Below are 24,625 nucleotides of genomic sequence, written 5' to 3' on the forward strand. Positions count from 1 at the left end.
AGAGAGAGAGACAGAGACAGAGAAAGAGAGAGAGAGAGAGAGACAGAGACAGAGAGACAGAGAGAGAGAGAGAGAGAGAGAGAGATGGCTATGGCATCAGGAGTACCTGGGTTAAAATCTTGTCTCTGATACATTATGGCTATGTAACCCTAAGCAAATCATTTAACCCATCAGGAAACACTTTAAAGGTATAAGTATCAGAGAAGGTGCCAATCTTATTGTTAGGGTAAATTCTTCACCAGGATCATCCTACATAAATGAAATCATAGTTCTGGTCAAAAGCAAGAGAAACAAAAAGTTGAAGGATATTAAGTTTTCTTAAAAATATCCAGAAACTAGGGGCGGCCAGGTGGCTCAGTGAGTAAGAGCACTGGCCCCAGTGTTGGGATGACCTGGGACCAAATCCGGGCTCAGATACTTAGCACCACCCAGGAATAACTGGCCATGTAACCTTGAGCAAGTTACTTAACCCCAATTGCTTAAAAAAAAAGAAGATCCAGAAACTGGAAATGAAATAACATTTGTTCTCATAGAATTCCTTATATTCCTTTTTGATTCTTCTAAGAATTTGTGATCTCACTGATGTGAATATTTCTTCCAACAATACAGTAAAGAACCCATTAAGAGCTTCACATTTTATGTAATTTTTGTCTACATCCTCCCAAAACACTAAAATAGAGAATAAGGAGAGTTCTCAGAATTATCACTGACTAAGTGCTATGTTCATGGCTTTCATTATCTATTGCTGCCGTTCAGTTGTCCAGTCATGTCTGAGTCCTCATGACCCTGTGGACCATACTGTCCTGGTGTTTTCTTGGCAAAGATACTGGAGTGGTTTGTCATTTTCTTCCCAAGTGGGTTTAAGTAGACAAAGGTCAGGTACCTTGCCTAGGGTCATACAGCTATTAAGTGACTGAGGCTGAATTTGGATTCAGATCTTTTTAACTCCAGGCCCAGTGCTCTATCTACTGAACTACCTAGCTGCCTCCTTTATTATCTACCTATCATGATTTGGAATGTTTAACCCATTGCCTAGTTCTCATCAAAACCCGTCATAGCCAGATTGATTAATGACTCTTTTTGAACAGAAGTGTCTGTTCCTTCTTGGGCCTAACCTGCTTCCATTCCTACCTCCCATTTTGATCCCTGGGCCTTGAATTAGCACACTGGATTCCAGTTTCTTGACCTATTTCCATAACCCAGGAATGCCAAGAGGCTTATTAGTAACAACGAATTCCACAATGACTAATACATGGAAATATACAATTGGATTAGTTTGTACTTACCAGTCTGAATGATTTGAGAAATGACAAAGCATAAATCTTTGCTACATACAGCTCTACTAAAGCAAGTAAAACAATAAAACTATCCAATATGTTCCAGCCTATTTGAAAATAATTACATGGATTTACAGCAATTATCTTCAAAACCATTTCTGCTGTGTAGATCCCAGTAAAGACCTAAACAAAAACAAAATTGAATGCTATTTTAGAAACAAAGACCTGCAATTATGCTTGTGTTTGGGTGTATGCCATAATTTTTTTCTGCCTCTGACATGACCTGGTTGCGTAACCCTGGCTCTTTATCCTTCAGGAATGGAGGCTATTGTCTAGGATATAAGGTGCAAAGAAGGTGCCAAATGGCATCGGTAGAAGATGGGTCCTTATCCAGGAGTTCCCTATAAGGACAAAACTAAGAATCCAGTCCCTATTTTTAGGTTATGTTATATTAATTATATTATTTTACATTATAACAATTTTTATATATGAATTATTTCTATTGTAATTATTTCTATGTCATATTGTTTTAAAATTAAGCTATATATCCTCATCAGTTTTTGCATAAATTATATATATATTTATATGTATATGTGTTTATCCATGCACAGACACACATAGAGGATTTAAGAGGATCGATTTTCTTAAGACAGAGTAAAAAATCACCTTCATTTAAAACATGACCTTTGACAAGCTACAACTTCTCTCAGCCTTTTTTTCCTCATCTATACTAGAGGAAATAATATTCTGAATTTACCTGCCTCACAGAGCTTCTCTGTGAGTCAGGTGAGATAGTATATATAAAAGTGCCTTGAAAACTATAAAGACCTATACAAAGAAGACTTGTTAATCAGTTTTTGTTTTGGAAGATACACAAAAATGTTGTATGTCTAATAAGGCTTATGCAATGACTGATTCTTAACTCTGGGTATACACGAAAGCTCTAGCTTGGACCCTCTTCTCTTTCTACATTCTTTCACTTGCTGACCTAATCATCTCTCCGAAATTCAATGAGTGTTTCTAAGCAGATGGATCTCAGTTCTCAGCTTTCAGTTTGAATCTCTCTCTTGAGACCATCATTCATCACTAAATGCATATTAGATTTAACAACGGATGTCTAGAAGACATATCAAACTTAACATGCCCAAAATAGAAGTTATTATCTTTCTCCCAAATTCACTCATCTCCCAAACTTTCTAATTTCTGTCATGGGCATTACTATCTTTCTAAATTTTTCAGGTTTCTGCCATGGTATTACTATGTCTCCTCATTCCATGTATATAGTCATTTGAAAAATTTGGGGCTTTGTACTAACACAATGTATCTCATATATATTCCCATCTTACTATCCACACAGCTACTACCATAATTCAGGCCCTTTTGCATGATTTGTTGCAATTTTTTAAACATTTCATACTGTTTACTTAAAAAAACCTATATAATAAGTACTCCACACCACTTTCAAAGCTATTCTGCTTTCTAAGGTTCCTTCTAAATTTTCTTTTATTCTCTGATGTGCACTGATTATACTTTATCCCTTCCTCCCTACCCTGCCTCAGAGATGGCTACCAATGGACACAAATATGTGTATGCATGTGTGTTTGTAGAAGCATACCATGCATACATCTATTTATTAGTGGGGTTTTTTTCTGGAGGCAGATAACATCTTTCTTCATATTTCCTTTGTAGTTTATTTGAGTATTTGTAATACTCAAAATTATTTATTCACTCAAAGTTGTTCTTAAAAACAATATTGCTGCTACTGTATACAACATTCTCTTGGTTCTGTTCACTTCACTCTTTATTATTTCATGCAAGTCTTTGTATATTTTTTTCTAAAAATCAACAAATGCATCATTTCTTATAGCATAGTAGCCTTGTGATCATATACCACAACTTATTTAGCCATTTCCCAACTGATGGGCTTCTCCACAATTTCTAGTTCTTTGCTACCACAAGGAGAGCTGCTATAAATATTTTAGAACTTATAGGTTCTTTTCTTTTTTGCCCCCAATCACCCTGTGGAACCTGATACTGGCATTGTTGGGACAAAGGGTATAGACAGTTTAATAACTCTTTGGGTATAATTCCAGATTTTTCTCCAAAATGACTTCTTAATTGGTGTCACTGTCTTAATCCTCATCAATAAAAAGGGGTAATAATAAAGCCCATAATGATTGATATTGTCATTAAGAAATAGAGAGGACTGCATAAAAATGAGATTTGATGAAAAAAATGTTTAGTTAGTATTTACTATGTGACATATACTATGTTAATTGCTGAGAGTACAAGTACAAAAGTGAGATACAGTCAAGGAGTTTACATTCTGATGGGAGGAAATAACCTTTATTGGAGAGTGGTAGTCAAGGCAGCTTCTATATAGGAAGTCATAGAGATAGTGGAGTCACAAGGTAGTTGATTGGCACATCCTTTCTAGAAAGAATTAATAGATTGTGCTTTTCAGAGCAAGATGCAGCAGGAATTAATGGAAGGAGGGTGGAAAAGTATTGTAACAGGGCAAGTAGCAAAAAGCCTAGATAGATGGCTGGATGGTCTATCCTGTGGCTGGCTAGATGAATTAATATTCACCTACCCATCAGGATAGCTTGGCACTAGGGCAGGCAGGACATCCAAAGCTTAGTAGATTAATTAAATATCATGCAGTAGAGGTATGAACTCTGTAGATCTGGTCCAGAGGGCATTATTTCAGTTAAAAGTTAGGCAAGGCAAATAGGAAGATGCTTGGTGAAATAGTGAATTGAATGTGAGCGGGGCCCCCAGAACAGTTTTGGGCAATATAAATATGGGATGTTATACAAAGATAATTTTCAATCAGTCAAGCAAAAATCATTCATCAAGCACTCATTATGTACCAGGAACCATGGAAAGAAGTGGGGATACAAAGACAGAATAAAAATAGTCCCCACCTTCAAGAATGACACATTCTAATGGAAGAGATAACATGCAAATAAGTACTTGTAATTTGAAATATGGAATATATGAGAGATAATGTCAGAGGGGAGAACAAGCTGAGGGATGGGAAGGGGAGCAAGAAAGGATTTCTTTAAAATGTGGAATATGAAGAGTAAGGGAAATTACTGAACATTCATTAAGCATCTGCTGGGTCCCAGATACCATGCTAATCACTTAACAAATGTTATATCATTTGACCTTCATAACAGCCATGGAGATAGGTACCACAATTATCTCTACTTTATAGCAGACAAGAAGCTAAAATGACTTGCCCAGAGTCATAGAGCCAGTAAATGTCTAAGATCAAACCTGAATTCATGTTTTCCTGACTCTGGTCCCAGTTCTCTGTCCAAGATACTGTCATTTAAAGAAAGCCAGGCAAGTTAGGAAACAGAGGTGTGTAAGGAGAGTTTTCTAGACATGTGAAACAGCTTGCACAAAACTGAGGAAATGGGAAATAATATTGTACATTAAAAAAAAAAACAGAAAGCAAGCCTTTGTAGCTGAATCACAGAGTGTGTGAAGGGGAAGAAATAGAAGACTTGAAAGACAAGGATGATCCAGATTATGATGAGTTTTAAATGTCAAATAGAGTACTTTATATTTGATTGTGGATACATCAGGCAGTACCTGGTGGTACATGGTCACAATTACACTTAAGGAGAATCACTTTGGCAGCTTAGTGGAGGACAGAGTGAAGTGGTGTAGACTTGAGTCAAGGAAACCAATTAGAGGGCTATTGTAGTAGCCCAGGGAAGAGGTGACAGGGATCTAAACTACAGTAGAGGCTGTGTGAGTAAAAAGAAATGGATATATAATAAGAGATGATATGTAGGTAGAAATGACAAGACAGACAATTTATGCCTGTTTGAGGTGAGTGTGGACTGTCAAAAATGAAACTGTGGTTGAGGGACTTGGTGCCATGGAATAGTGGAGAACACTTTTCTCTTTCATTCATTCAGAAAGGAATGCAGGAGATAATATAATGAGTTCTGTTTTGAACATGCTGAGTTTGAGGTGTTTCCTGGACACCCATTTTGACATGTCCAAAAGGTAGTTCGTGATGTTGAAAATGAGAGTCAGGAGAGAGACTAGGGCTGCATAGGGTTATCTGCAAAGAGATGACAATTGAACCCATGAGAGCTAATAAGATATCTAGGTGAGAGAATCTAGAGAAAAGAAAAAAGGATGCAGGACAAAGCCTTGGGGAACATCATTAGATAGCGGATATCTTCATTCATGGATGAAGAGACACCAGAGAAAAGCTAAGAATTGACCAGGGAGTGGAAGATGAAGGAGAAGACGATAGCGTCATGAAAATCTGTAGAGGAGTAATTATCCAGGAGGAAAAGGCATTAACTGTAAAATGCTGCAAAAAATCAATAAGGTTGAGGACTGAGATGAAAAAAAAAAAGTCATGAGATACATCAATCAAAAGATTACTGATAGGGCAGCCAGGTAGCACAGTGAGTAAGAGCACCGGCTCCAGTGTCCGGATGACCTGGAGATCGAATCCAGGCTCAAACACTTAGCACCCACCCAGAAACACCTGGCCGTGTAACCTTGAGCAAGTTACTTAACCCCAATTGCTTAGGGGCGGCCAGGTGGCTCAGCGAGTAAGAGCACCGGCTCCAGTGTTGCTCCAGTGTCGGGATGACCTAGATCAAATCTGGGCTCAGATACTCAGCACCACACCCAGAAATAACTGGCCGTGTAACCTTGAGCAAGTTACTTAATCCCAATTGCTTAACAACAACAAAAAAAGATTACTGATAACTTTAGAGAGGACAGTTTGAATTGAACGATGAGGTTAGACACATAGTTACAGAGCACTTAGAGGGGTGTAAGAAGAGAGACAGTTGAGTCACTGGTGTAGATGATTTTCTCATGCTTAGCTGAGAAGGTGAGGAAAGATACAGAATGAGAGTCAGCTTGGATTGTGGATCAAAGACTGGAATAAAGAGATATTAGGGAAAGAAGTCTGAATGGGATGAAATTAGAAGGGAAGACAAGGGAGTTATCAGGGAAAAGGTTCAATTTTTTATCTTTTTGTGAAGCACAAAGCAAGATCTTTTGCTGAGAAGAGTGAGTATGGAAAGTCTGAGGAGAGAAGAGGTTTGTGATATCTTCTGTTGGAGAATGATACAGTGAAATGATTAGGGAATAGAATGATTGCCTTGTTGTAGGGAATACTGAGTTGAGATTTGATAATATAAATCTATAGTGGCCCAACTTAGTATGGTTTCATGATTTCATCTAGCTCTGCTGAGAAGCATGTAAACAGAAACGAAAGTGGTAGATTGTAGGATTAATTCAGGACTGCGCTTTTAGCAAGACATGATTGGTGATAGGGCAAAGGGGAGAGGCAGAGTTTAGTGTAGTTTTGAATTGATACACCAAACAGCTGAGATACAGAAGGAAATAGTGTGTAATCAGGGCAGGGTGATAACCTTGGGGAAAATGGAGGGGTAGAGGGAATCAAAGTCATAGTGAGGACCAAGGATTTTATGACATAGGAAAAGAAGGAATTATAAAAGAGACAGTAAAGAACACTTAAGAAGGGAAACTGTTTGATAGGTAGGAGAACCAAGAAAAGATTATCATAAAATTCAAGAGAGAAGAGGATATGTAAGAGGAGGAGATGGTCAAGAGTACTAAATGCTGTAGAAAAGTCAAGAAGACCCTGGAGTTGGGAGGATCTGAGTTCGGTTCTGGCTTCAGACACTTAACACAAAAAAACTAGCCGCGTAGACTTGGGCAAGTTACCTAACCCCAATTGCCCTCCAAAAGGCTAAAAAGAAAAGTCAAGAAGGAGGAAATGAAAATAGATCATCATATTTGGTAAGTGGGTGATTATTGATAATTGATAAGAAACAAAGACAAATAAGATACATTATAAAATGGTACGGTAGAGAAGAAAGTTATAGTAACAAGTCACAAGATATAAAATGGCAAACTCACCAGGCTTCCCACAGAGAGCATGTTGGAGAATTTCTCAGTCATTGGGTAGTGATCCATGGCCATAAAAATGATGTTAATAATAACACAGATGGCAATGGCCGATTTGAAAAATGGATCCGTAACAATGGTAGAGATAAAATATTTGCATTTTAACCAAGGTAGAGAGCAATTACAGTTCATATCCATGTTATAAAATCTGTACCACCAGTTTGTACATGTAGTCCTGCACTCATCAAGTCCTGTGAAGAAAAACATGAAATGAATAATTTCAATTGTTCTATTTCTTTGTCCTTTATAATGATAATGTAAAATTTCTACATCTCAGTTTTCCTAGGGAAATTTGAAATCAGGTTTATTATTCAGAATTTGATAAACAGATAGTAGGCTTTTAGATAAAAATATAATATAATCCATCCAAGTTTCACATAATTTTAATGGTACAGGTATTGGACATAGAGAAAAATGAGACAAACATTAAATTGAAGAAGAGTACAGGTGGGCCTTACTCTGAGAAAGATACCTGAACTATGGTGATGGGTGTAAGAATGAATGATTTCCTAAGAGAAGGAAACTTTTTAAAGAGTTTTTAATATCCTGACATAATACCTTTTATTCTCCCTATGAAAAGCCTTGTTAGTTTCATATGAAAATTATAGAACCAAAAGATTTGAAGAGGTTGCCTTTTACAATCTTAAACTTAGGTCATACTCAAATTAGGGTCAGCTAGGTTGTGCAGTAGATAGAACATTGGACCTGGAGTCAGGAAGAACTGAATTCAAATCTGATCTCAGACACTTACTAGCTGTGTGACCCTCGGCAAGACACTGAATGCTATTTGCCTCGGTTTCCCAATCTGTAAAATGAGTTGGAGAAGGAAATGGAAAACAACTTCATTATCTTTGCCAAGAAAACCCCCAAAATGGGTTCACAAAGCATCAGGAATGACTAAACAACAACATGTCCAAACTAATGTGTACTATTAGATTATACAGAGAGGATGTGATAATTCTATTTTGGTAATATACTCCAAAGCTGAAACACATGACACTTTCATAAAACACAATGTTTTTACTAAATTCACCTGAAGTACCTCATGTATGACTAAAAGTTAATTCACAATTCATCTAAAATTCAGCAAATAGTTATAGCATACTTTCCATCTTGTTTAAAACATTGGTTCTTCTCATAGCTCTTTGTCTGATAGTTGGATCATCCAATATGTCCATAGAAACACAGAAAGAATTTATTTGTCCTTCCTTCTGATCTGTCCTTGCAGTTCTTCCCTATAAGGACATTTGAAGAAAAGGCTTTAGGGCTGGATTTTGCCCACTGACATTAAAATCAGTATCAGTAATAAAACCCATTTAAATTTCATAGAGCACGTTTCTCATATCTCAGTGAGGCAGTACATAATGCTTCACTGATCCAATCTCCACCTCCTCTAAATATTAATTTTATCTAAATCAATGGTTTTAAATGTGTGGTCTGTAGACCCTGGAGGAGTCCCCTAAAACCTTTTCAGGTGTGTCTATGAGGTAAAAACTATTTTTATAACAATACTAAGACATCATTTACCTGTTAAAATACACCCTTTTAAAACTACTTTTCTGTGTAAGGTCAAATTTCCATCATATAATTTCAACAAAAAACAACATATTACAACAAATTGAGTGTAGAAGAGAATTCAGCTGTATTTTATTAAGCCAGACAATAGAGATTTGCAAAAACACATAAAACAGTGCCATTCTTCTCACTAAATTATTTTTGTTTTGGAGAACAATTTTTAAAAAGCACAACACATTTTATTTATGTTTACATGTAGTGGATTTATTATTTTTAAATGAATATATAAATCAATATTTTAAAGATTCATCCATGGGGTGGCTAGGTGGAGCAGTGAATAGAGCATCAACCCTGGAGTCAGGAGGACCTGAGTTCAAATCTGGCCTCAGACACTTGACACACTTACTAGCCGTGTGACCTTGGGAAAGTAATTTAACCCCAATTTCCCCGCCCTCCCCCCTACAAAAAAGCAAAAAAATAAAAATAAAGATTCATCCATTTCATTCCTATTTTGGTAACTACTGAGATATAATCTACATAAACAAAATCTCTTGGCGGTGGGTGTCTGCAATGAAGGGATCCTGAAACCAAAGTGGTTAAGAACCAATGATGTTGTCTCCACATTCTAGAAATGCCAGATTTATGGCTTTGCTTCAGGGAGTCTGAGAAGTCATAACTAATTTTCTGGAAATATTTTTCAGCAAAAAACAGAATCTATAAGTGATTAACAAGTGATGACTGTTAGTCTATGTTAACAAGGCAAATCAGAAGTCTTAGAGAACAAGCCAGAGGCATATTTGGCTAATTTTCATCAATTGGGTGAAGAGTATCATGGAGCAATAGCAGGAAAACTATGAGAAAGAAAAAAAAAGAAAGAGAAAATAGTAAGATTCAATCTGCATTCAGACTCCACAGTTCTTTCTCTTGACGTGGATAGCATTTTCCATCATGAGTCTTTTGAAATTGTCTTAGATCACTGCATTGCTGAGAAGAGCTAAGTCTAACAAAGCTGGTCATCACACAATGTACAATGGTCTCGTTCTGTTCACTTCATTCAGCATCAGTTCATGTAAGTTTTTATAAGTTTTTCTGAAATCTGCCTGCTCATCATTTCTTGTGGAACAATAATATTCCATTATATTCATATGCCACAATTTGTTCAGTCATTCCCCAATTGATGGGCATCCCCTCAATTTCCAATTCTTTGCTGTAACGAAAAGAACTGCTATAAATATTTTTGTACATGTGAGTGCTTATCCCATTTTTATAATCTCTTTGGGACACAGACCTAGTAGTGGTATTGCTGTGTCAAAGGGTATGCAAAATTTTATAGCCCTTTGGGCATAGTTCCAAATTGCTCTCCAGAATGATCGGATCAGTTCACAACTCTACCAATAATGCAATGTTCCAATTTTCCCACATCTTCTCCAACATTTATCATTTTTCTGTTTTGTCATGGAGCCAATCTGATATGTATGATGCAGTACCTCAGAGTTCCTTTGATTTGCATTTTTCTAATCAATAGTGGATTAGAGCATTTTTTCATGTAACTAATGATAGCTTTAATTTCTTAATATGTAAACTGCCTCTTCATATCCTTTGACCATTTATCACCTGGGGAATGACTCGTATTCATATAAATTTGACTCAATTTCTATATATTTTAGAAAAGAGGCATTTATCATAGACACTGGCTGAAAAAATTGTTTCCCAGCTTTCTGTGTCCCTTCTAATCTTGGTTGTGTTGGCTTTGTTTGTGCAAACACTTTTTAATTTAAACATTTTCTTGAGGATAGCATCAAGGACTGCTGTGGCTAAGGAAACTTTAACCAGTTACAGAGATCTCATTGCAGTGGGATACAGACCTGTAACCAGAATCAGAAAGACTTGGTTTAAGATCCATCCTCAGAAGACACTTATTAGTGGTGTTATCCTGAGAAAGTCACTTAGCTTCTGTCTGCCTCAGTTTCTTCATCAATAAGATGGGGATAATAATAGCACCTACCTCCCAGAATTTGTTTTGAGGATAAAATAAGACATTTTTAAAGCACTTTATGAAACTTAAGAAGTTATTCAAACGCTAGTTATTATTATTGACATCATCACCATCATCTGGCTATCTTAAGTCAAAGAATAGTCTTGTGAGGTCTCCAAGAATTTTGTATCCAGTTCTCATGGGAGAATCCCATCTTTCAGCAAAAATTAAGACCATTCCCGGAGATCAAATTCTAGTAGTAGCAACAAAGAGTCTATAACTGGGGTCTCAATCTCTTCCCCTCGATAATGTTCTTCTGATTCTTTACAGATGTTGGCTAAACTTAATATATTTTTTATGTTGGTAACACAGATGCTTTGATCAGAGAAGAGATTATTTTAAAAATGAAAAGCCTATTGTAATAAGCAAAAATAAGGCAAGGGGGTATGATATGGTTGAAATTTCCTTTGGCCAGGTGAGTCAATTCAATTCAACCTTAATTAATTAAGCTCTCCTCTGCCATGCACTGATAAATATTGATAAAAATAAAACAGTCCCTGCCCTTGAGAAGCTTACATTCTACTACTGAAATGATTGCATTTAGTGAGGTATTGAAGACAGATGGCTAATTAAATAATGGCTAGAAAGTTAGCAAGCCCTAGGTTCATGTCTTGTTCTTCCACAAATTAGCAGTATGTCTTGAAAACCCCCAGTACACTAGGCAGCAATCTAAGACTATAAGTTGCAGAGCAAGTAGAGGGGATCTCATGGAGATATTGTTATACCAATAAGGTAATTGGTTTGATTAAAAAAAATCAGTGCATTCTGTTGGAATACCAATGCAAAAATGAACAGTCCTGTGAGTCCTGAAGGCAAACACAGTCTACTGGAGGGCAACAGCATGTACATAAGTAATCTAATACAAAATGATAACAAAGTAATATTGGAGGCAAGGATACTAAGAAATTAGGCGACCAGATAGGCCTAATGTAGGAAGGGGTACCTGAGTTGGGCCTTGAAGGAAGACAGGGATTCTGAAAGGAAGAGGTGAGGAACAAATGTATTCAAGGCATAGGGCAAAGTCTGTAGAAAAACATTGTTAAGAATCTATGAAGAAAATAATGCACACTTCTGGAAGCCAAGATGGCAGAGCAAGCAGGAAATTGCCATAACTCTCATATTCACCTCTATACAACCATAAAATAGTGCCCCAAAACAAATCCTGGGACAACAGAACCAGCAAAACTGGCGGCAAAATGATCTTTTAGCCCAAGAAACTTGGAAGATCAGCAGGGAAGGTCTGTTTTCCTCTGGTAAAGGGGGACTTTAGTTCAGGACAGAAAGCATCCCAGCAAGCCAATGTCAATGCCCACCTCAGCAAATTAGCAGGAGATCCTGGGCCCCAGTATGTTGGAGCAGGCAAATGCCAACACCAGGACCTCCCTCAGGCCTCAGTATAGCCTGGGGAATTGATAAAGTCCAGGTCTGAGAAGAATCACATGCTTCATCATAGCCCCAGGCAAACAGGCAGCCTCCAGATGCCAAACCTCCACATTCTTAACTGTAGCCATGGGAAAATGCAGAAACACCCCATAGACCTAAGCACAAGTCAGACACCAGCACTGAGATCCCAGCTCAGAACCAATGTAAGCTTCCAGACCCCAACAGCCTCTAGCAGCACCAGCCACCCTACACCCCACCTACCCAGCACGGCACCAGATATGAGGGTCCCCCATGGGCTTCAGGGCAATATCAGGGCAGCACCAGGTAAGCAGCCAGGGCCTGCAGACCGTGGGCCAAGAATCCTGAGATAGTATCCCTTCTACTCCATGAATAGTGCTAAAATTTAAATGAAAGAAAAAGGTAAAAAAGATAATCAAAATAAAAAGAACAAAAAGAACCTGGCCATAGAAAGTTATGGTAACAGGGAAGCTCAAGACACAAACTCATCAGAAGACAACAATGTCAAAGCAACTATGGGAAAAAACCCAAAGAAAAATGGGGATATATTTTCAGGCCCATAAAGAACTTGTGGAAGTACTCAAAAAGTAGCTAAAAATCATATAAGAGAGGCAGAAGAAATATTAGGAAAAGAAATTAGGGTGATGCAAGAGAATTATGAAAAAAGAGTCAAGAACTTAGAAAAAGAAAGCAACTGCTTACAAAAGTAAATTGGTCAAATGGAAAAGGAGATACAGAAATCCACTCAAGAAAGTAACTCCTTAAAAAGCACATAAGTCAGCTGAGGAAAATAACTACTTAAATGTTAAAATTAAGCAAGTAGAAGCTAATGACTCTGAGACATCAAGAATCAATCTAACAAATTCAAAAGAATGAAAAAAAATAGAAGAAAATTCAAAATACCTCACTGGAAAAACAAGCATCCTGGCAAACAGATCCAGGAGAAACCATGTCAGGATCATTGGAGTACCAAAAGTAAATCAAAAGTAAGTCCTGGATAGTGTCTTTCAAGAAATTATCAAGGAAAACTACCCTGATATCCTGGATCCAGAGAGGGGTGGGGAATAGGCACTGAAATAATCCACCAATCATCTCAGGAAAGAGATCCCAAAATAAAAACTCCAAAGAACATTATAGCCAAATTACAGAAGTAACCAGTCAAGGAAAAAATACAAATGTTCAGAAAGAAGCAATTCAAATATTGGGGAGCCACAATAAGGATTACACAGGACTTACCAGATGCAAATAAAAAGACTGGAGATCATGCAATATAATATTCTGGAAGGCAAAGGAGCTAGGACTACAACCAAGACTCACCTAACCAGCAAAATTAAGCATAAAAAATTGAGACACTAAATGCACTGTTGGTGAAGTTGTGAACTGATTCAACCATTCTAGAGAGCATTTAGGGACTATGCCTAAAGGGCAACCAAACTATACATATACCCTTTGATCCAGCAATATCATTACTAGGTCTGTATCCCAAAGATATCATAAAAAAGGGAATTGTCTATACATGCAAAAATATTTATAGAAGCTCTTTTTGTGGTGGCAAAATATTGGAAATGGAGGGGATGTCCATCAATTGATGGATGACTGAACACAGTGTGGTATATGAATGTAATGGGATACTGTTGTGTAATAAGAAATGAAGAACAGGTAGATTTCTGAAAAAAATGTAGAAAGACTTGTATTATGAACTGATGCGAAGTAAAATGAGCAGAACCAGGAAAACATTGTACACAGTATCAGTAACATTGTGTGATGATCAACTATGAAAGATTCATCTCTTCTCAGCAAGACAAGTACAAAGGACTCACGAAGGAAAATGCTATCCACATCCAGATAAAGAACTGATGGACTCTAAATGCAGATTGAAGCATTTCACTAACTTTATTCTTTTTCATGTTTTTTATATTTTTGTCTTTCACAGCTGTGGCTAATATGGAAATATGTTTTATATGACAATATGTGTATAACTAAATCAAATTGGCTACCATTTTAGAGAGAGGGGAGGAGAGGGAGAAAAATTTGGAACTCAAAATCTTGTAAAAATGAATGTAAAAATTGTCTTGATATGTAATTTTGAAAAAGTAAAATACCATTTAAAAAGAAAATAATTTGCAGTCTCATGAATCATCCAAAAAAATCATCTCATCCTACTCTCTGAGAGGCAATGAGAGGCAGCATGATATAGTAGGCAGAGCTCAGATTTATTCAGAGAGTAATGATTCAAATCCTAGCTCCTACAAATTAGTATCTGAGTAATCATGGGAATATCAGGGCAATAATAAATTAATAAAGTACCTACATTATAGTATTATGAGCAAAGTGCTTTGTAAGTTATAAATTGTTATATCCACGTGACTTGCTCCTAATGCTACCAGTAAATGGCACACCAGGGGAAGGAAAAGGGAAGGAAATAAGCATTATAGTACTTTATAGTGCTTTATAATACCTACTACATGTCAGGCACTCTGCTAAGAACTTTTTACAAATATCTCATTTGTGATAACAACAATCCTGGAAGGTAGGTATTATTATTTTCCCCATCTTATAGTTGAGGACACTGACATAACAAAGGTGGAGTGACTTGACATAGTGAGCATGTGATGCTGGATTTGAACTTGAGTCCTCCTGACTCTAAGCCTAACTATTTACTATACTATGAGCTGCCAACTGAACTACTCAAAAATAAATAATTATATCTTTACAAATTACTTTGATCTTTTATTTTTGGAGGGGGGAAGACAAGGCAATTGGGGTTAAGCAACTTCCTTACGGTCATGCAGTTAGTAAGTGTGTGAAGTAGCTGATGTCAGATTTGAACTCAGGTCCTTCTGACTCCAGGAGCGGTGCTCTATTCACTGCACCACCTAGCTGCCCCACACTCCAATCTTTTTGTCTTTATTTTGGTGGGGGAGGGTCACTTATCCTATGATTTTATTGGTATAGGGAATCTCTGAGGATGAAATTCTCTCCCAACAATGCAACTATTGTGCAAATTATTGTCTAAGGAAGTTGCCTGGCATATTGAGAGAGTTATGAATTAAAAAATACAAAATAAATTAAATTATTTGTCTTAATATATGCATTTAATATATAGAAGTGCCTGAATCGATACTGTGAAAATATACATACATGGATGTTCAATTATTTCTTAGATCTTAGTTTTACTTAGATCTACTACCTGGGCACAAAAATGCCCACAAGAAATATGTGCTATCACTTTAAATGTATGATTATGAACAGATTTTTCATGCTGCTTGTCTTTTAAATAAAGACATAATATATTCCATGTGGAAACACAGATACATAAAATGAAGGGTTACCATGAATACATTTTCATTTCACAATCTGTCAGCTTTTGGAGGGTTGCACTCCCTGGGAATAGAGTACTATTTGCTAAACTAAAGCATGAATATATGTAGGTTTGTCCTTAACAGATGGCCAGTCCTAGAGTCAGAAAGATCTGGGTCCAAGTTCTAACATATACTAGCTGCTTAATTGTGAACAAACCATCGTTTTTTTTTTTTAATAAACCATTACTCTTTTTGACATGCCTCCCCTTCTCAGACAATCCTGTAAAATTATAAACTACAAAAGAACTGCACATCTGCTTTGGTAAAGTATACACATAGTCCCTATGCTGATGAAATCACAGGACGAGATTAAAATAAAACGAAAGTTGGGGCATGAAGTATGAGTATAGAGTAGAAGAGTAGGGATAAGCCAGATTATTCTTACTGATATAAAAGTGACTGTTGATAGCCACTGAGTACACTTCAGAAAGTATCCTTAGCTCTATTTTTCATTTACAATCAGTTGGTCTCTTATTCTAAGCATCTTAACTTCCAATAGTAACCTGACCAATGAATTGAAGTATTTTTTAAAGCCTATAGTTTTCTCGTTTAAAGACTTGAAATGAAAGAGATCTTTCCTTATGAAATAGCTAAAAATTTCTTCTTTAGGGAAACTCCTCTAGCCTAACACACCTTGTAATGATTCTGGGTAGGACACTTCATTCTATTGAAATTAGATCTTTATAAAGCAATTGTAGTAAATTGTAATAAAATCACTAAGTAAAGATATTCATACTGGGAGGTTGGAAAATAACTTTCATGCTTTACCAGATGAAAGACAATAGAGTGATCTTTAACCTAAGATAACAGAATATTATATTATATTTGGAGTTAAAATTGATCTTTGAGGTCATCTAATGTAAACCCCCTCCATTTTAAATTTGAGGAAACAAATAAAAATGAAGTGACTTGCTTAAGGTCATACTGACTACTAATTTTTTGAGTCAAGACTTCCCATACTCCAAAACCCGGTGTTTTTTTTTCTGCTAAATCAGGCTGATGATTATTTTGAAAATTATATGAAAGCTTGATTAGAGTTGAAGATGGTAGAACCTAGGAGACTAATTCTGACATCAAAATTATTTGCACTCTCTACATCTTCCCCTGGCCTTGGACTCCAAAATCATGCCTTATCTGCAATGTCTCCTTGCAACATTCATCAGTTCATGTAGCCCTCTAAACCCTGGAACACCACTCTGTTTTCTTTTACCCCTTCTCCTTTTGGAAAGTTCCTGCTGAGTCTTCATTTTGAGGAGGAGCCGACATCATTCCCCTCCCTGCTTTTGATTTTCCAGCCTTCATTATCATGCCCCCATGTGAATACATTCACAGCCTTCCCCTACTTCCAGCTCCCTTTTATGTGTTGTTTTCCCCATTAGATCGTAAGCTTCTTGAGGGTATGGACTGTCTTTCTTTTTTTGCCTATACTTGGGTCCCCAACACAAAGTACAGAGAATGACATATTGTAAGCATGTAATAAATGCTTTTTTTGCCTTACCAAATGTATATATCCATCTCTTCATATTATCAAGTTAATACAATTCTGAAATATTGCCTTAATTACCAATGATATAATTAGCATATACATTATTGTATCTTGTTACTTTCTCATATTTCCTAGTTACTTTTGTGTTCTTAAAAACACTTCCTTAAATAATTCCAATATTCATAATTTCATTTCCACATAGATAGTCAAAATAAACTTCTCTTTGGAAGCTTTCCCATTTTGAATGTGCCCAACAGTGAAATTATGTGTTTCTTAAAACCTCAACTTCACTGCAATCAGTAGGCTCGTAAGGAAAAATACTTATATTTTCCCCATTGAGTAATAGCAGTAGAAGAGTTTGATAAGCATATGCATACAAATACATACACACCCACAAACATATTTTTCCCCTCCAAGGGAAAAAATGGGAATAGTAGTTTTCAGAGAGCAGCTTGTCTGGTTAATGTTTATGTAAGAGCCAGTACCTGCTGAGGAGAAGGTAATTTGCCCTTATTTGTTAGTGTCTGCTTTTTGATTCCATGATGGCAAAATTTTCTTCTGATGTACTCTTCCGTTTCAAATTGATGCAATTTTAGATCAATTTCTTTTTCCTCTTTATCAGTTTGGTCTTCCTGATTCTTTTTCTTCCTTTGGTCCATACTCCCACTATCATTCTTTGAGCTACACTGGGATGGTTCAGAAGAAATTTCTGAAAATTCTATATTTTGATCAACAACTCTTTCATCTTCAGCTATTCCTTCTGCTACCATTGCCTGTCAGACCAAAAGTTAAATACATGTTCAGGAAGAAAACCAAGAAATTTCCTTTTAAAAATCCAGTAAAACACTATTATAAGTAAATTCAGCACCATGTTTTGATTGGTAGTAGGAATCCTAGCCTTATTGGCATAGTAAGGCATCTTATTTTTTCTCAAATCCAATCATGTTAGCATTTCCGTTACTTCCCATTCCGATATTGTTCTGGAGTACCCCAGGATAACAGCACACATAGCTATTCCTCATTACTGAATCAGTAAGACTCTCTTAAGTCACATTTATTGAATGAAATATTTTCTTTCAGTTTTTAATTCTGTTGCTAATAGAAACACTAGAAATAAATGAAGTTGAAGTCAATATCCATGTGTAATGAGACTGACAATTGATTCTATTATCATTATTTGCTGATTAGCAAGTTTTGTACTATATCCTAGACTGTAACTGTCTGACAACTAAAACGTTCTATTAGAATGTGAAGTTCTGTATCAGTCTCACAACCCAGGTATCTGTGTCTATTACAAACATACATGTGTATGACTATATGTGTAGATGCATATGTATGTATATACATATGTGTATATGGATATACACACATATATACATGGCATATAGGTGCCTTAATAAATGTTTGATTGCTTTATTCATGTGTATATATAAATATATATTTATATATGCATATCTATCTTTATCTTTTGATCTATCTCTCTATCTACCTCTCTCTCTACATCCCTTCCTCCCAACCTGCTTATCTATGAATGGCAAAAATAGATGTCAGCAACTAGAAGCCAAGTGCATGGGGGAAGGGGTTTGAAAAACTCCTAGTTTACAGCAATACCTGTGTTGTGAAACTGACACAGAACTCCACATTCTAACTAAAACCCTGGACAAAGATTCAGGGTCAGGAAAGGTTATGGTGGGTCATTTTTGCCTAGTTACTATGATTCTTTCAACTATGCTTCAGGGTGAATGATAGATATAATTAATTTAGAAGAATAAAATAATAAGTTAACATCTATGTGGAGGCTTGAGTGATAGATGACAGAGTGTCTGGTGGTTAGTTTTATCCCTAAGTTTATGTAAGACTTTAAGGTCATAATGATAATACCTGAGCTTTTTCTTGTCTTTTCTGTCGATATAACAGTGCCTGGCATTTTATCTCTCTTTTCTTAACTTCTTTAATAGTTATTCGGTTCTGTTTTTCATAAGCCATGATGACCACAGCTAGTATCAAAGTCATCAGATAAAAGGAGCAGAACAAAATTATGGCAATAAAAAATATTACATAAATCTTCCCAGCAGCACGTAGGACCTGAAAAAGGAGAAAGGAAAATGGTTTGTTTTTCTATATCCTCATTTGTATTTTATTTTTTCAACAATACAAAGAAATTTTAAAGTTATTAATCATTATTTTAAAGTTTTACTTTCCTGGATAGGCAATCAATGGAAAGACCAGGTACTTTAATATTACCTTACACTATGTACACATGGAAGAATAAGGTCATATATTTTTTAAAAAATGAAAACATGGACAGATCATTGGATCTGGAGTTATAGTACTTGTCCAAATCCTGTATCTGCCACTTATTTATCATTTGTGTCATCTTGGGTAATTCATGTCACCTCTCTGGGCCTCAGTTTCTCTATTTGTTAAATTAAAGGACTGGCCTCAAAAACTTTTAAATTCTTTTCCTATTTTCTATATCTATGATTCTATGATCTCAACTAAAAGTTATTAGCATTGAAACAAAATGTATGTGGATGAAATACTATTTAAATGGAAAGTTAGGGATTGTGGTTCCAGAACTGGAAGGAGAGAATGAGAAGGCAGCCAGGGAGCAAAATGAAGCATACCTTCAGCTGTACTGAAGGGATATGGTGGGTCCCTAATGGGTTACAGAGAACTAAAGATTTTGATGCCCTTTGTGGATAATAATGACAAAAAAAGCAAAGACACTGAGGGGTCCTACATTAGTTGTGGTAGGAGACAGCCACAGTTTAAGTTGTGGTTATATGCACCTTTCTCTGGACCGTAAGAACCCAACTTAGCCAAAGATGGCAAACTGTGGAGGCCTGTTTCAAGTGGTTCAAACTGGAAAAGTGACTGAAGCCCTTAAATACTCTATTCAGGGAATGGGATACATGGCAGCAATTAGTATTATCTCACTCTACCAATAATACACACACTCCCCATCCAGAACAAGCTCTGGGGAAAGTGTCTCTACTCACTATCTTATCAGTATGTAGTCAGAAAGAACTACAGGAGCCCTAGAACAAGCTGATGTCCTAAACAGACCTCTGACCATGGAGGGGTCCTGTTAAGCAAATGCATGTCTCCTGGACTAACACAAGTCCTTCACCCCCAAACTGAACACCCCATAATTTACTGTTTTATATTTACTGTTCTAACTCATATGTGACCACTTGTAGCCTCTTCTTTTAGTCTGAATTGTTGTTCTTTCAACCTTTTATTTGTACATCACCACTACACACCATCACTATAACATTCCAAAGTTTAAGCAAATATGGTTTCACTAGGTTTCTCTGTGTTTTCCAAACTAGGTATCAGATAAGATTCTTTGATTATAGTTCTACATGTATGTGCACATGTGCATGCATACACACAGTTCTGTGAATTTAGAATTGCTTCTTGTTAAATTTTCAGAAAAGAAGAAAGTCCCTTCATCACTTCTTATGGGGATTATTTCAAAAGCCTTCTAATTGGGCTCCTTGCCTTAAATCTCTCTCTCTACTTTAACTCATGCTACACACAATTGGCAAAGTAATTCATCTTGAACACAGATATGACCATATGATTGCATTACTCATTAAAGTCTGGTTCCTTCATATTGACCCTAGGGAAAAAATATAACCTCTTCTGTTTATTTTTAAAGGCCTACATAACATTGTTCTAACCTAGGTTTCCTCCTTATTGGTCATTCCTACTTCTCTCACTCTTGGTGTCAGTCAATCCTGTCATCTCATATTTCCATGCCTTTATACTAGCTTTTCCACACAGCTAGAATACATTCTCTTCTTACTTTAGCCTCATTAAAGCCCTCTCTATCTTTAGGGCATAGCTTAAAGACTATCTTCTACATGAAGTTCACTTTCTAAAACTACCCTCCATTTAACAATATTACCTATATTCACTTTATACTTATGATGTACACATTTTTATGTTTACATGTAGCTGTTCAATCTCTGCTTAGATTGTAAGGTCCTTGTGAACGGGTATAGTGTCATTATGTATTCTTTTATCTATAACCTCTGGCATTATGCCTCTAATATAGTAAATTCTTAACATTTGATTGATTGATAAAAACCCCACATAATTCTAAATAAGAGTAAAAAGATGTGATAAAATATGCCTCAGAAAAAAATATGGTGATCATTGTATGACACAAATATAGCTTTAATACTGTAACAAGTAGAATAACTTTTAAAAATCAACCATGGAGGGAGGGGGACTTGTAAAAGTGCTCCACATTAGGATGCTAATTAAAGATAAAGTTATATTTTATACGTAAAATATAATCTTTTGCTAGGCTCTCACCTGTTGGTAAACTTTTTCCCAATAGTCCAAGGTCATTAATCTAAATAGGGTCAACATAGCCCAACTAAAATTATCAAAACTTGTGTAGTTGTGATCAGGATTCATGCCAGCTTTCATACACATATATCCCTCTGGACACTCACTACACACATAAAAAGACAGAAATGATTCACTTTAGGTTGGTTTCTGATTATGCCACAACACAGGTAATAAATAACACAAAAATAAATTTCAAGACAAAGTACCAAATCCAAATATAGAACTCACACCAAATGTTCTATATACAACTGTTTTCAATTACAAAAAACAAATTCAATCCCCAATCAATAAAGCATGCAGAGTGAGATGAATTTTTAATGTCTATGTATCTTACAAGTAAGTTCCAACAATCTTTTAGGTTAGTAAGTATTATGGTATAGTATAAAGAAAGATGGTCTCAAAGCTAGGAAGGATTGGTTCAAGTCCTACCTTTAGTACTTGACTGGCTATGGGACCATGGTAAGTCATTTAACCTCAATACTATAGAGAATCCCTATAGTTCTATAAGTTATAAGGAAGGTAACTGTTTGCATTAATAGAGGAAATTTCTTTACCTTGGCGTTCTACTCTACCAAAGAAATCACAGACCCAGTTTTTCCACACTAAATCTGAAGCTCAAATCCCAAAGGCTACTTTTTATCCATATGACTTCAGGAAAATCCCTTACTTCTCTTTACTTCCCTTTGTGAAACATGGGGTTAGACTAGATGATCTGGAGTTTCCCTTCCAGCTCTAAATGTCTAGTCTATGACTTAGTGATCCAAAGGTTTTTGCCAAACTTTTTTTTTTGCTTTTTAGCAGGGAGAAGGGAGGGCAATTGGGGTTAAGTGACTTGCCCAAGGTCACATGCCTAGTTTTTGTGTTAAGTGTCTGAGGTTGGATTTGAACTCTGGTCCTCCTGACCCCAGACCGGTGCTCTATTCATTGCGCCACCTAGCCGCCCCTCTTACCAAACTTTTAATTGTACACTAATTCTTCCTTCAGTTAAATATCATTTCATTCTGTAAATATCTTTTAAGAATCATAAACAAGACATGTGCTACGCTTTGCTTATATGAAGAGACAAAAGGCATAGCTCTTGCCCTTGAAAAATTTATCATCCCAATGTTGGTGGAGGGAGTGGGAGATGAGACATACATCAAATGATAATGCAAGTTATACAATGCTGCAAGATATATAATGAATGGGGTAAAAATGAAAAGGGAAAGAAAAGAGTGATTACTTCTTCTTGAAGATAACAAGGAAGTTGTAATGGTTAGATGTTTTCTGAGTTAATCCTTGAAGGAAGAAAACAACTTCAATAAGAAGAGATGGTACAGAGGTTGAAGAAATTCTATTGAGGACTTTTTGCTCAAAGAACTGTTTAGCTGAAGACTGGATAAGATTGGTTAATTACCAAATAATCCATTTTGACTGGAATATAGAGTGCATGAAGGGGAGTAACATGCAAAATTAAATTCAAACCAAACGGAAGGATTTAGCCCTCCTGTGGTAGAAGATGGTATTTTGTTGGGGAGGCAAAGAAAACCCAACAAAAGTTTTTCATTGCGTGTTAGGATAAAATTGCATCCAACAGAATGCAATATGTAAGTCTGAAAACAGAGCTCTACTATTGTGGGTGGGTTTTATGTTTAGATATATCTTTAAGCCAATCCATAATACCTATTTGTTGAGTCTGAGCAAAGCTTCTTGGTACCTAAGCCATCTACAAACAGTACTTGGACAGGAAATTGTAAGATTAGAAGCTATTTTTATTCAATGACCTGAAGACATTAGATCACCTTTTAGCAAGTTCGTTTAAACACACACACACACCACACACACACACACACACACACACTCTGCCCCATTGTTTTTATTATTACATAAGCACCTTGATGGCAACAGCAATGTTTAATTATCTTTGCATCCCTACAAAAGCCCCATATAGTTCATGACATGATAGGCACTTGAGAATCTGTAGCAGGATTTTTTTAATACTAAAATAATGGTGGGGAAGTGTGTGTGTGTGTGTGTGTGTGTGTGTGTGTGTGTGTGTAAAGGAAGTAGTATGGCTTATATCATAATGTTAACATTCCATACAGTAATGCTTTCAAGTAAAGCCTTCAACCAAGGTTACAAGGGCACTAACAGAGCTACCCCAAAGTGGAATGGTTTTCTTTAGAAAACAGGGAATTCCTCACTCACTAGAAAATCTTCAAGCAAAGGCTTAAAGGTAACTATTGGGTATGTTGTAATGGAGATTCTTTTTTCATATACACACAGAAGTAGTTGGCTTCTTAGGACCGCTTCTGACTGTAAAATTTTATGATTCCCTATGAATATAGTTATCATCATAACCTTAGGTTATCTATAAAGAAGTGTTAAGAATACTTGTACTCTTTACCTCAAGGAATTAACTGTTAGAAAAACACTTAAACTGTGAGTGCTGTATAAACTGAGGGTATTGTTGTATTTTTTGTATCGTTTGTACTTTGTGATATTTTTGTATCCTTTACATCACATCGCATCCCAACACAATGTTTGGTACATTTCAGACACTCAAAGAAAGAATATCTGACTCATGTTACATCACAATCCAATATGATCTATAGAGCAAAACAACATAATTCAGTGCTACTTACCCTGTATATGTGCTGTTCCCACAAAGGAGAGCATCCTTTTGTCCTTCCAAATAATAAAAATAGTCTATTTGGAAAGAATGTGAATAAGATAATTTATTCCTTCTGAATTACCTAGGATATTATTAGCTCATTTATATCTATACCATCTATAAAGGCTAAACATTAGAGGCAGAATAGTACAGCAGGTGATATTTTTCCTGTCCTCCTCTTTATATATTTCTTAGTACTGAAGAATTTAGAGAGGGAATAAATGCAAGAAATCATAAACTCCAAGCTTTGCTTTTTACAGATGGGAAAACCGAGGCCTAGAAAGAGTATAAGATTTGCCCAAGATCACATATATAATAAATTTCAAGGTTGGGAACTGAATCATGGGCCTCCAGTTCCAAAATAATTACTGTCCCTATTCTGCAACACTCTCTCCTTCTTACCCCACTATGTGACCAGTCTTGTCTTCAAATTTTAGACATATTTCACAATGAAACAGAAATGTCTGGAACTGTAATGAGTTACTTTCCCTTGGAACTCACATACCTCTCTGTTGCATTTAACTGTATTTTATAAAATAGATTTCA

The 24,625-nt window shown here is 36.2% G+C and overlaps 1 protein-coding gene across 1 annotated transcript in view; it reads right to left on the reverse strand.

Moving 5' to 3' along the window:
• Positions 1-24,625, reverse strand: part of LOC138154688 (sodium channel protein type 9 subunit alpha-like) — a 146,204-nt gene that overhangs the window by 48,238 nt on the left and 73,341 nt on the right. The window contains exons 10-16 of the mRNA XM_069079663.1: positions 24,051-24,114; positions 21,388-21,529; positions 18,940-19,143; positions 17,544-17,831; positions 8,365-8,494; positions 7,212-7,450; positions 1,287-1,460 (exon numbers count right to left, since the gene is read on the reverse strand). Coding sequence (XP_068935764.1) covers positions 1,287-1,460; positions 7,212-7,450; positions 8,365-8,494; positions 17,544-17,831; positions 18,940-19,143; positions 21,388-21,529; positions 24,051-24,114 — 1,241 coding nt within the window. The remainder of the gene's footprint in view (positions 1-1,286; positions 1,461-7,211; positions 7,451-8,364; positions 8,495-17,543; positions 17,832-18,939; positions 19,144-21,387; positions 21,530-24,050; positions 24,115-24,625) is intronic.

Source organism: Petaurus breviceps, unplaced genomic scaffold (genome assembly GCF_028583685.1).
Source record: "Petaurus breviceps papuanus isolate PSGF00001 unplaced genomic scaffold, PetGlider_PUasm1.0 91133, whole genome shotgun sequence".
NCBI classification, from domain to species: Eukaryota; Metazoa; Chordata; class Mammalia; order Diprotodontia; family Petauridae; genus Petaurus; species Petaurus breviceps.